Source organism: Drosophila sulfurigaster, chromosome 2R (assembly GCF_023558435.1).
Source record: "Drosophila sulfurigaster albostrigata strain 15112-1811.04 chromosome 2R, ASM2355843v2, whole genome shotgun sequence".
NCBI lineage: Eukaryota > Metazoa > Arthropoda > Insecta > Diptera > Drosophilidae > Drosophila > Drosophila sulfurigaster.
In genome coordinates, this window is record NC_084882.1 from 13,600,946 (window position 1) to 13,615,494 (window position 14,549).

General features: G+C 42.7%; 1 protein-coding gene across 1 annotated transcript; it reads right to left on the bottom strand.

Moving 5' to 3' along the window:
* Nucleotides 1-895: 895 nt before the first annotated feature.
* LOC133837083 (mitochondrial 2-oxoglutarate/malate carrier protein) lies at nt 896-2,819 on the bottom strand. Its single transcript, XM_062267739.1, has one exon. The coding sequence runs from the start codon at nt 2,200-2,202 to the stop codon at nt 1,225-1,227; it is 978 nt and encodes a 325-aa protein (XP_062123723.1). The 5' UTR covers nt 2,203-2,819; the 3' UTR covers nt 896-1,224.
* Between the last annotated feature and the right edge of the window lie 11,730 nt (nt 2,820-14,549).

Sequence of the window (14,549 nt, forward strand, 5' to 3'; positions counted from 1 at the left end):
GTAATAAATAAAATTTACAATTTAACTAATGCTAACAAAGATGCGATGGCTAATGAAATTGCCTTTTTGAATTAAATACGAGTTTAATTTAAATTGTCATCTGATTAAATTTAAATTTGTGGCTTTTTTAACCAATTTGATGGAACATTAAACGCAATGCGCCAATTTACACTTTTTTGATAATTCAATTTAATGTGAATTAGTTATAAATACTGCACACTAATGAGGTTAATAATGTTTATTCTGTTAACAACAAAATTGAATTAATAGAGTTACAAATAAAACTTAAAAAATTAATTTAGATTGCAATGAAAAATATTTATTTTAAACAATTTCCCTCTTTGTTAGTTTACAAGTTTGTGGACTGTGCACAGTCGCTGCACTCATTACGATACATTGCTGTTAACAAACGATCCACTGCTGTTAACAGGCGATCCACTGTTGTGGTTAACAGAATGCTCCACAAACAGACTTCTGTTAATATGTTGTTTAGTAAACAATGTTTACACTTCGCACAGTCTTATCAAGAGCAAACACTTATTGAATGCTGTCCGTTTTTATGACCCGCTATGATTAAATCTAATCAGTTGGGTATCTAGTATTAACATAGCTCCAGGCTTTTGGCATTACATAAGAGTTGGCTTATTCTCGAGGGTTATCAATGTTTTGTTATCAACACCCCCGGTGAAAGAGAGAGCTAAAACCTCAGACTATATCATTGTACTTTGGGCACTGGAGAAACACGGCAAATGATAACGCTTATCATAGCGGGTTTAGCGTATGGTAGCTAGACGAATGGGTGGGTGGTGAAAAAAAAAAAAAACAATATTTTTTAGCAAACCCCAAAGAGCGTGTTGAGCATTATAATATATGGATGTAATTAGACATTTTGTCAATAAAATTGCAATATATTGTGCTTTATTGAGAATCCACTTTTCGCTTAATTCATATAAAACTGATACAACTTGTAATTTTCTAATATTGTCACCGGAATTCCGACATTTAAATGCTCTAAATATATCTGTACTCTATATAAGTATGTACAACAGCTATACCATCATCTCATGCTCGTTCGTATTGTCGTTAAATTGATTTAGATCTTCGGAGTTGGTGCTTGGAATATATGCAGTTGTCAGTGGGTTTAACAGTGATAACAATTGGCGATACAACTCTAACAATTAAAACATTACACACACTGCTCTCCAAAGGCCGCAGATCTCTTGTTTAGAGTCCAGAACCACTCTTCTCCACACCCAGGACATACTTGTTGAAGCCCTGGTTCAGCTGCTCCATCAGAATGAAGGTCAACACCGTGTGGGGTCCCAGACGGAAGTAGTACGGCGTGAAGCCCTTCCACAACGAGAAGACGCCCTCCTGTCGGATGACACGGAGTAGCACATCAATTGTACCGCGATACTCCGGCTTGCCGTTGATGGTCTTCATGTTCTGAATACGTGTCTTGGCAATGTCCAGCGGCATCGAGGCAATTGTGGTCAACAAACCGCTCAACATACTGGCACAGAAATGCAATTTGATGCCTTCATCCATCTTCAGTGGTCCAGTGCGGAAGTATGTCTTAAACTGCGAATAGCTGGCCAATTGTGTCATATTCACAACCATAGCTCGGCCCATGGTAGGCACACATCCACGCCACAGTGCCGTTAATCCCTCCTCGCGAGTCATGCGCACCAAAGCATTGAACACGTTCGAGTAGTTGCGACGCTCCGCCACCGGCAGCCGTCCGTCGGAGGTCATACGCACCAGAGCCACCTCAGCCGGTGTGCCAATGAAGGCGCCCACGGCACCGGCTATCGTGCCCATCGCCATGCTGGCTATGACATTGGGATCGCGCTGGAAGCGATCGCGATACTCCTCATTCAGCGTGGTGTACATGCCCAGGCGACCGGTGGTGTAGGTCGCCTGCCTCAGCAGAGCTGCGGAGATGCCCTGGTACAAGGCCAAAGGTCCCTCGCGACTGATTACAGTCTGAATGCAATGGAAGGAATTGCGGAATTCCTTCTTACCGCTGCCAGCACCGGAGATTTGCATACGATTCTTGATCAGATCGAGAGGTTGCACACACAGAGTGGCGCCCATGCCACTGGCACCGCCAATGATGTATTTCATGGACTTAGGTGGCGTCTTCTTGGCGGGCGCAGCAGCTGCTGCTGCTGGAGGAGCTGTTGGCGCTGTTGAAGCCATCACGAATAATTTAACTTTTTCCTATTTGATTACACAACACAAAACGATTTTAATCGGTGACGTCGAATGCCGTTCAATTATAAATCCAGTTGCCTCCAGTTGAGCTGCACTGCATTCACTGCTCTGTGATGCCGTTGCCGTTTGCTGTGCTGCGCTGCGCTGTTTTAGCTCCGTTCTGGCCGATCTTCTTGCTGGCAATGCGTGAAAATTTCCTATAATGCTCAGCACATGCCTTCCTTTGACGCAATTAATATGAAATTTGTTGTTGTTTTTCCGCGAGCAGCTGATTACTACTGCCAGTGGCCGCCGCCGACGCTTCCTCGTTTTATTTTAGCTTTGTTTCTTTTTTCGCCAACACCAGCCAGCCAAACAGCCGCTTTCTCTCTGCCTCTTTGAATGTGAATCAATGTCACGGACGTATGCGTGCGTGATTGTTGTCGTCACAGATTTGATTCTAAATTTAGGCGCCGTTTTTCGTGCAATCACAAGCACAATCACTATCTCATACACTGTGCGAATCGCAATTTGTTGTACGACGGAATGTTACACAATTACAATTATTCGTATAATCGCAATTGCAATGGAATTGAGCACACAACGCACTGCAACAATAACAATCCATAGTTTCTTGTAGTTGCTGCTCAGCTGATGACGTGTTCGCGCCGTCGCGAGAGCGCAACAGAGTTGCCATTTGCTTGCGTTTTTAAGGGAACGGATTTTATCAGATTACTTTACTGCCTTTTTTAATTAAACCTTTTTCCTTAAATCCTTATCTTTATCACATATTTCTTTATTTAATTAAAAGTTGCTATACTTAAACGAGTTTTACGTTTTCGAAAATTAAATTGTTATCTTATTCATATAATATGCTTAGCAACATTAGCGAGCGCAGAAAAATGGCTGGCAACTCTGCGCAAAGCGATGGCATACATTTTTTTCTCTCAGCTGCTCTCACTGTTAGCAAGAGACGGTGTTGTTAAACGGAAAAACAGCTGGTTGGTGGTTGGTGTTGTTGTTGGAACACAGTTGAGAGTTTGTAACGTTTGCTTAAATCATTTGCTATGCCTTTCCAATTTACAAGTACAAAACTAATTTAGATATATTCACCTTCACTATTGAGTTCAAACAAAATTTGTTACCATATGTACATATGTATTTATAGATATTATTCTCTATAGTATATTGTTTGTTATCTTCACATATTTGCCTTTACCTAGACCCTCTCTTTATGGTCTGTTTATCACGGCGCATTGTAGATATTTTTGCCACCTTTTTATCGTAATTGGTCTAATCAACAATTATAAATACATATGTGCATACCTTCGATTATTTGATACTCCAGATTCTTTTTACAGCTTGTTGCTAATAGAATAACAACGTTTTGATGATTGTTTTGATGTGATATATCTGGTCAGATTTCATAGTTTTATTCATACCCTCTATTGTTCATATGAAGCGAATAAAAAATGTATTCATAATACAACTATAGCATAAGTAGTCTTCTTTTCATTTACATATTGCGGAAGAAAATAAGAAATTTAATTACCTGAGAATGTTTCTCTTTGCAAATATTTATAGTTATGCGCAATATGTCGAAATATTGCGTATACACAAGAGTAAACAATTTAATAATACTAGGCGTTTATTTAGGCTTTTTCGTTATCATTTACTTGGCAAGGTGCCCTTAATTAATACATTAAAATAAGTGTAGTTTTATTTAACCTATCGGCTATAATTGTTTGAATGACAGTAGATAAATCATTGTAGTATATTTTATTTTTTACATTCTTTAAAATAACATATGTATGTATTTCAAAATTGCACCTTGAAAATATTACCCATTATTGTAGTAAAGAATTTTCATGCGATTAACATTAATTTGTAACTTTTAGCAAACACAACACCTCGTAGACTGCGTTCACTATGATAACTAATGTTTATATATGTAAGTCAAATTTACTTTTTTTTTTAAACTGATTAATATAGACAGATCACTTCGACGCAAGGAATTAGAAGCTTTTGTAGTCTACGAATATCACTTAATTTAATTTTCAACGCGCAACTGCAAATGTTTGCAGTGAATTATTTAGGTGCAATTAGTTTTCTAAATGGAATAACGAACAACTATTTTTTAGCATCAATTTAACTCTTTACTGGATGAAGTTTTATACAAATCATTCGCTTATTATTAAAAAATGAATAAATGTTTGAAGCAATTTTAATTTTGATTGCGATCGTATATAGTATTCATATCGTGTGAGCTCACAGATATCTCGACATCATTCAATCATCATTCGTCCCGGCAGTTAACCAACGAAGCAAATTTCGCACATTCGCGCTTCATTCAATCAGAGAGACTCAACAGATTGCCTGTCGTTTGCCTGCCATTGAAGCTGAAGCGATTTCAATTGAATTTTAGCGACAACGACATTTTTCTGCCTCTGAGAGGGATTTTCGTATTTTTGTAAAAAAGAATTCGAGGACGAGCAAGGACAACGGCAGCAATGAGAACCGGCAACGGCAGCAGCAGCAGCATTGTAAGCAATCAAACGAAGAAGCTGCAGAAGCATAAAACGAATATCTTGAACTGTCAACCTGGTGAAAAGAGGGGGAAGGGAAGGAGTAGAAGATGGAACAAGGAACTACATTACATATAGATAAAACTACTCGTACCGCAACTACAGTGGCTCGAAGCAAAAGGGCCCGGAGCCAATGCCACTGTCCCAGTGCCATCAGCAGCGACAGTTAATATGGTCGCGAAGGCGGCACCACACACATACAGATACACAGATACACTACACACACACTTCCAATACACATATGCATTCAGTGTGAAGGACATTGTGAGTGAAATTGAATGCTTGGACGTTTAACATGGCCATCGACAAAGCCACTGTTCAGGATAAATAAAATTGAGCATGATCGACTTAGTCGCAAAGTTTGCGACACACAAAATGTATACTATTTTTGTCTATTTGATTTAAATAATGATATCAAACTCGAAATATATTAGAGTTGCTCCAAAGAGTATATTTTAGTTGAGCTATAAATTGCTGAAGATTTTCGATATCGCTGTCACCAATATTTCTTGTGTTGTCGTCAGACTTCTACTCGCTGTACTCATTGGTTGGATCCCCCTCTGGGGCGATGGCTGGCTCATCATTCATGTGACGTTAACTGGCCAATCAATAAAATTTCACGCTGCTGTAATCAAAGCATGTGATATTAGCGTAAAGTTGAATGAATCCATGTGCGGCAACGTTCCATCCAGATCAAACCAGGGCGCACTGGCAATGCCACCGAGGGACTGAAGCAGCCAACCAGGGCCAAAAGCAGAGCCCAAGCAGGAGCAGAGCCAGAGCCAGAGTCAGTAGCAAAACAAACCAGCCAAGCAGGCACAGAAAGCGAGCGAGGTAGCCCGGGAGATGTGTGGCTTTTGTGTGAAATGCTAAAATGATAAGGTCGCTCGTTATAGAATCTCTCGTCGTTGAGCACACAAAGCCGAGTTGAATCAACAGTTTGGCGTCGGCACCCGCGTCACTTGCTAATTTTAACAGTGTGCCATCGTCGCAAGGACGGAGCGGGAGAAGAAGGCAGAGGATTAGGTGGATAGCAGTGTGAGTGTGTGTTTGTGTGTGTGTGTGTATGGAGAGGGGGAAGTAGTAAGGCAAACAAAACTCATATAAACGCCGCCAGCAAGTTTCATCTGCAACCTGTAAAATTTATTTTTGTGCAGCCCGTTTAGTGATGCGTTATGGCAAATGCCAGCTCCACTCACTTAACCCACCCACCATCTGCAGCATATTCGCATCCGAATCTGAGTCTCAGGTAAGCTCAGCTTTTCGAGACCAGTTTTCGGCAGCATGGCAAGCGAAAGCGTCAACGGCAAAGTTACGAATACAAATCGACTGGAAGATTTTAGTGCGCTGGCTCACGAAAATAAGTTGATTTCTCAGTCCACACCACGTTGGGGATTTATTCTGGACCCAGCGTTCGGTAAACAAAGATCCTTGAGGTTTATTTTGCTTCTTTTTTTTTGGTTTTTTGTTGTACAAAGGTCGCTCTTTTTTGTGAGCAAACTGCTGCCAAATCGAAAATTACAAATATTCTGCAATTGCATTACGAATACAAGTGGGGCCTTAAAGTGCCGCCAAATTGCGCACTTGACCGAGAAATGGCATTTAACTGAAAGCAAATGCCAGCACAAAGGCCAAGCCAAGCCAAGTGCATGGAACGTAAAGAAACAAACGCATATTTCATGCACAGAGATGGGTAGTCAAAAGGATAAGGTTAAGTTCAGGGACTTGTACAATGAAAACAATAACAAAATCAAAGCACGTTGAGTAGTTGGTGTTGTGAAAGCAAAACTAAAGCATTTTCGCTTCTTTTGCAAATAATACTTCAACATTATTACGCTTTTTATAAGCCTTCATAATTTCTGTACACATGCCAATAAATGTTAAGAATTAAAGCCCAATATTTAGCGAATTAACATCGTTGAGCGCATTCAATTTGTTTCCATTCAGTCGCGTTCTCTCTTTAGGGGAATGTTGTGTTATCCTCAACCGGGTTCAAATAACTTTCAAGTGGCGCAACAATCCAGAGAAGGGGAGCCAAATTGTTTGGCTCTGGCTGCGGGCGCATGTTGTCCTTTGGCCATTTGCAATATGCAAAATGCGACAAAATAGTTGTGGCCAGTGCCACGCCCAGTCACTTGACAGTCCTCGCTGCGAAAATAAACATTTAGCATTCCATTAGAATTTGCATGCCAATGGGATGTTCGCAAAAAAAGGAAAATAAAAATACGAAAAAGCAAAATGGTGGAAAAGTGAGACGAAGGATAAGCATGGCCTGAGCCAATTTGTGCGGATCCAGCTCAGCGGTTGAAGCATAACCAACTAACCAACTAAATCTGATTGTGGGCTAAACACGCTAATGGCATTATAATTATCCCTGGGGTACATGGGGTCCTGGGGCCCCGACGCGCACACACCACGGCTACCTGCCGGGCACGTTCTAAAATGCAAATTAAAACTTTGCACAAAACTTTTCGACGCCATTTAAAGTCGCTGCAAAGCACAGGAAAATTGCATTGCGGCCTCGTCCCTCGCCTTACCCTATCGTCACCCATTGAGTGTATGTATGTATATGTATCGCGCGCGAATAAATCGCGGCCCGCGAATAAATCGCAGGCGAATCGCTGGCGAATCGCAGGCGAATCGCGAGCGAATCGCGGGTGAATCGCAGGCGAATAAATCGCGGGGCGTGAAAATGTTTGAAAACACAACTTATGTTATATTTTTAAAATATTTGAATATAATAATTGAAGTATTATTAAATAACTAAGGTTTTTTGCATATGAACTTTTTTCGCCTGCGATTCGCCTTAGATTCGCCTGCGATTCGCCTGCGATTCTCCTGCGATTCGCCTGCGGTTCGCCTGCGATTCGCTTGCGATTCGCTTGCGATTCTCCTGCGATTCGCCTGCGATTCTCCTGCGATTCGCTTGCGATTCTCCTGCGATTCGCCTGCGATTCGCATGCGATTCGCCTGCGGTTCGCCTGCGATTCGCTTGCGATTCGCCTGCGGTTCGCCTGCGATTCGCTTGCGATTCGCTTGCGATTCTCCTGCGATTCGCTTGCGATTCGCCTGCGATTCGCTTGCGATTCGCCTGCGATTCGCTTGCGATTCTCCTGCGATTCGGCTGCGATTCGCTGGCGATTCGCCTGCGATTCGCTTGCAATTCGCTTGCGATTCGCTTGCGATTCGCATGCGAGTCGCCTGCGGTTCGCTTGCGATTCGCATGCGATTCGCTTGCGATTCGCCTGCGATTCGCCTGCGATTCGCTTGCGATTCTCCTGCGATTCGCTTGCGATTCGCATGCGATTCTCCTGCGATTCGCATGCGATTCTCCTGCGATTCGCCTGCGGTTCGCCTGCGATTCGCCTGCGATTCGCTTGCGATTCGCTTGCGATTCTCCTGCGATTCGCTTGCGATTCTCCTGCGATTCGCTTGCGATTCGCATGCGATTCTCCTGCGATTCGCTTGCGATTCTCCTGCGATTCTCCTGCGATTCGCTTGCGATTCGCATGCGATTGTCCTGCGATTCGCTTGAGATTCGCCTGCGATTCGCTTGCGATTCTCCTGCGATTCGCATGCGATTCGCTTGCGAATCTCCTGCGATTCGCCTGCGATTCGCTTGCGATTCTCCTGCGATTCGCCTGCGATTTGCTTGCGATTCTCCTGCGATTCGTCTGCGATTCGCATGCGATTCTCCTGCGATTCGCATGCGATTCGCTTGCGATTCGCCTGCGATTCGCTTGCGATTCTCCTGCGATTCGTCTGCGATTCGCATGCGATTCGCTTGCGATTCTCCTGCGATTCGCTTGCGATTCTCCTGCGATTCTCCTGCGATTCTCCTGCGATTCGCTTGCGATTCGCATGCGATTCGCATGCGATTCTCCTGCGATTCGCATGCGATTCTCCTGCGATTCGCCTGCGGTTCGCCTGCGATTCTCCTGCGATTCGCTTGCGATTCGCTTGCGATTCGAATGCGGTTCGCCTGCGATTCGCTTGCGATTCGCCTGCGATTCGCTTGCGATTCTCCTGCGATTCGCCTGCGATTCGCATGCGATTCGCCTGCGGTTCGCCTGCGATTCGCTTGCGATTCACCTGCGATTCGCTTGCGATTCTTCTGCGATTCGCTTGCGATTCGCATGCGATTCGCTTGCGATTCGCCTGCGGTTCGTCTGCGATTCGCCTGCGATTCGCATGCGATTCTCCTGCGATTCGCTTGCGATTCTCCTGCGATTCGCATGCGATGCGCTTGCGATTCGCTTGCGATTCGCCTTAGATTCGCCTTAGATTCGCCTGCGATTCGCCTTAGATTCGCCTGCGATTCGCTTGCGATTCGCCTGCGATTCGCCTACGATTCGCTTGCGATTCGCCTGCGATTCGCTTGCGATTCTCCTGCGATTCGCTTGTGATTTGCCTGCGATTCGCCTGCGATTCGCTTGCGATTCTCCTGCGATTCGCCTGTGATTCGCATGCGATTCGCCTGCGATTCGCTTGCGATTCTCCTGCGATTCGCCTGCGGTTCGCTTCCGATTCGCTTGCGATTCGCTTGCGATTCTCCTGCGATTCGCCTGCGGTTCGCCTGCGATTCGCCTGCGATTCGCTTGCGATTCGCTTGCGATTCGCTTGCGATTCGCATGCGATTCTTCTGCGATTCGCTTGAGATTCGCTTGCGATTCGCATGCGATTCTCCTGCGATTCGCCTGCGGTTCGCCTGCGATTCGCTTGCAATTCTCCTGAGATTCGCATGCGATTCGCCTGCGATTCGCTTGCGATTCTCCTGCGATTCGCTTGCGATTCGCTTGCGATTCTCCTGCGATTCTCCTGCGATTCGCTTGCGATTCGCATGCGATTCTCCTGCGATTCTCCTGCGATTCGCTTGCGATTCGCATGCGATTCTCCTGCGGTTCGCCTGCGATTCGCTTGCGATTCTCCTGCGATTCGCATGCGTTTCGCTTGCGATTCTCCTGCGATTCGCCTGCGATTCGCATGTGATCGACACACAAAATGTATACTATTTTTGTCTATTTGATTTAAATAATGATATCAAACTCGAAATATATTAGAGTTGCTCCAAAGAGTATATTTTAGTTGAGCTATAAATTGCTGAAGATTTTCGATATCGCTGTCACCAATATTTCTTGTGTTGTCGTCAGACTTCTACTCGCTGTACTCATTGGTTGGATCCCCCTCTGGGGCGATGGCTGGCTCATCATTCATGTGACGTTAACTGGCCAATCAATAAAATTTCACGCTGCTGTAATCAAAGCATGTGATATTAGCGTAAAGTTGAATGAATCCATGTGCGGCAACGTTCCATCCAGATCAAACCAGGGCGCACTGGCAATGCCACCGAGGGACTGGAGCAGCCAACCAGGGCCAAAAGCAGAGCCCAAGCAGGAGCAGAGCCAGAGTCAGTAGCAAAACAAACCAGCCAAGCAGGCACAGAAAGCGAGCGAGGTAGCCCGGGAGATGTGTGGCTTTTGTGTGAAATGCTAAAATGATAAGGTCGCTCGTTATAGAATCTCTCGTCGTTGAGCACACAAAGCCGAGTTGAATCAACAGTTTGGCGTCGGCACCCGCGTCACTTGCTAATTTTAACAGTGTGCCATCGTCGCAAGGACGGAGCGGGAGGAGAAGGCAGAGGATTAGGTGGATAGCAGTGTGAGTGTGTGTTTGTGTGTGTGTGTATGGAGAGGGAAGTAGTAAGGCAAACAAAACTCATATAAACGCCGCCAGCAAGTTTCATCTGCAACCTGTGAAATTTATTTTTGTGCAGCCCGTTTAGTGATGCGTTATGGCAAATGCCAGCTCCACTCACTTAACCCACCCACCATCTGCAGCATATTCGCATCCGAATCTGAGTCTCAGGTAAGCTCAGCTTTTCGAGACCAGTTTTCGGCAGCATGGCAAGCGAAAGCGTCAACGGCAAAGTTACGAATACAAATCGACTGGAAGATTTTAGTGCGCTGGCTCACGAAAATAAGTTCATTTCTCAGTCCACACCACGTTGGGGATTTATTCTGGGCCCAGCGTTCGCTAAACAAAGATCCTTGAGGTTTATTTTGCTTCTTTTTTTTTGGTTTTTTGTTGTACAAAGGTCGCTCTTTTTTGTGAGCAAACTGCTGCCAAATCGAAAATTACAAATATTCTGCAATTGCATTACGAATACAAGTGGGGCCTTAAAGTGCCGCCAAATTGCGCACTTGACCGAGAAATGGCATTTAACTGAAAGCAAATGCCAGCACCTGCAAGCCAAGTGCATGGAACGTAAAGAAACAAACGCATATTTCATGCACAGAGATGGGTAGTCAAAAGGATAAGGTTAAGTTCAGGGACTTGTACAATGAAAACAATAACAAAATCAAAGCACGTTGAGTAGTTGGTGTTGTGAAAGCAAAACTAAAGCATTTTCGCTTCTTTTGCACATAATACTTCAACATTATTACGCTTTTATAAGCCTTCATAATTTCTGTACACATGCAAATAAATGTTAAGAATTAAAGCCCAATATTTAGCGAATTAACATCGTTGAGCGCTTTCAATTTGTTTCCATTCAGTCGCGTTCTCTCTTTAGGGAATGTTGTGTTATCCTCAACCGGGTTCAAATAACTTTCAAGTGGCGCAACAATCCAGAGAAGGGGAGCCAAATTGTTTGGCTCTGGCTGCGGGCGCATGTTGTCCTTTGGCCATTTGCAATATGCAAAATGCGACAAAATAGTTGTGGCCAGTGCCACGCCCAGTCACTTGACAGTCCTCGCTGCGAAAATAAACATTTAGCATTCCATTAGAATTTGCATGCCAATGGGATGTTCGCAAAAAAGGAAAATAAAAATACGAAAAGCAAAATGGTGGAAAAGTGAGACGCAGGATAAGCATGGCCTGAGCCAATTTGTACGGATCCAGCTCAGCGGTTGAAGCATAACCAACTAACCAACTAAATCTGATTGTGGGCTAAACACGCTAATGGCATTATAATTATCCCTGGGGTACATGGGGTCCTGGGGCCCGACGCGCACACACCACGGCTACCTGCCGGGCACGTTCTAAAATGCAAATTAAAACTTTGCACAAAACTTTTCGACGCCATTTAAAGTCGCTGCAAAGCACAGGAAAATTGCATTGCGGCCTCGTCCCTCGCCTTATTCTATCGTCACCCATTGAATGTATGTATGTATATGTATCCCTTGGCGTATCTATTCCCGTCCCGTCTCTTCCCGACTCCCGACTCTCAATTCACGAGTTCGCTGTCCCACTGGCCAGTTGGTTGAGCTCTTTTACATTAACGTATAATCAACATTAATGGAGCTGACAATGCGCTTCCGTAGACAAGGACACAATGCTCGAGTACAAAATACACTGTCGCCTGTAGCTCAAACTAGAACTAGAGCTCCTGTGTGTGTGTGAGTGTTTGCACTGTATTCTTCGCTGTTTTATTGTGTTTGGTGGCCAACCAAGTGAAAGTGGCCCTTCTGCTTAGCCGCCGCTCCACTTAGCCCAGCATGGGGATTACATTCGCATCAGCTCAATGAGAAATTATGTGGACGAGTACTTGTATTCTTATATTGTTGCCCATTGTTGTACGCTCTGCTCTGCTGCCTTGTTATTCAAGTCCGGCGACTGTTTATTGGTTTGATGTATTAATAATAATACATGCATATAGATAACTCATCTGATATAATAGATCAATATCATCTTGCATTTTTATACACTTTAAGTTTTCCCTTATCTATTCTATTCCATTCTATTTTCTCACTCACTTTAATCGCAAAATTTAACCGCTGGACAGTCGCTTTTACGCCCTTTAGTTGTATGACAGCTGAAGAAAGGTTTTTATGCGTGGTAGTATTGATTGGGAATACGCCCACAGGTAGCATTAAGTATACGCCACATCTTCTTGCTCTGATTAAGTCCTGGCAAATTTATGGCTACCGGTGTGTTAGTGTTTACTTGTGTTGGATGTGTCTGTGTGTCAAACATTTTTTGGTCATATAAATTAAAAGCAGCTCAGTCATGTCCTCAACAACTAAGCCACTTTGTGCCTAAATATCTGCCTGTGGCTTCAACTTGTAACTAAAGCCAGATTCAGATAAAAAGTTGAAATCTGCTGTGGCTGCAACTTGGTGTGGCACTGGCTCTATAAATTTAGCCAGTCAGTCAGTCCGACCACTATCTGCTACTTGGAACTGAAACACTTTTACTTTGGCCCATCTTCTTGTGCCGCGCCTTTTGCCAACCAAACAAAACCATGCAACAAAAACAAAACAAAACAAGGCAAAATAAAACCCACAGACACCAGGAGGCTCTCTCAAAAAGGAGAAATGCCAGGCATAGTTTAGGCTACAATATTAATGGTGCTAATGCCAAGTGGGCCGCACGAACGAATGTTGGGCCTGTTTGTGTTCTCTGGCCAAGTTCAGGTCTCTGGTCAACTCAATTCTGGAGCAGACATCTTGTTACCTTAAACCACTTTGCAATATGAGCAACAACAATCTTAAACCCAGTGAATTGTGTTCTTGAGTTCAAGTGTTGTTACTGCCCCAAACGATAGAAGCAAAACAGTGGCAAAGTAAATGGAAGTTATTGGCAGGGCAAACTCCTAAAACCAGTTTTCTTAAATTTATTTCATTTATAACACTGATAAGCATTACTCTACAAAGATATTATACACTTTATATAACACAGGTATCCAGAAGTCGAGCATTCGAATTTGTTTTGGCTGTTACCGCCAACCAACTATGTATGCTCAGTTTCAACAGACATTTGTTGTCGTCATTTCCATTGGTGATTTATTATGCAGTAAGTTTTTGTACATCTTTTGGGGTTTCTTTATAAAAACGAATTGGCTGTTAGAAACTGGCCTGTTCACAGGCATAATATGTGATTGATAGCCTCCTGACTCAACTCGTATATCGAACAAGCCAAGCAAACACAAGAATCGATTCTGTGGTTAAATGATTTCTATTTCACATAGCTACAAAGCCGACTAGAATGGTACAGGAAATTTGATCAAATACAAATTAAGTTTTTAAAATAAAAATTTGTATATAAATCATTAGGTCTAAAATTGAATGATTAAAGAGTCTATATAACTCGATTTAACATTATTTTGTTTTTATAAGACTAATTGTTTAAGACATTCTATTCTAAAAGACTTTTTGGGGCAAATATTTTGTTGATGATCTAGAAAGAACAGAAGATTTAGTTAGACCCATTTTAGTGGTTTAACCCTCAACATTTTTGAGATAAAATGTACATTACACTAACATAAAACAGAAAGAAAGTTACAGTCGAGGATGCTGTCAGATACCGGCTACCGATTTTTAATAAAAGATTAATATTTGGGAATTATTCTTAAAGTATACCAAATATAAAAAAAATACTAAATATATATACCCGAATTTAAACAAAATCATAAACACTATAGTTATTGTAATATGGATCAAAAATGATCTACTCTGGCTTTAAAATTACGCTTTTTGTGGCTCTTTCCTAGACAAAAAAAAAACTAAAATAGCCTACTGCCCTTTGGGTCACGGATACAAACAATTATTTAATGAATATATTTAATTATAATTTTTGTGATAAAATTTACATTGCATGAACACTAAAATATTTAACGACTATTTATAATATGTCATGTATTTTAATAATAGAGGATATGGATGGTATCATGTTATCAGGTAAGATTAATTTTGCTGATATTTTACAAATCAACTAATTTTTTAGTTTAGTTTTTGAATGATATTGCTATATATAACCGGAATACTCATG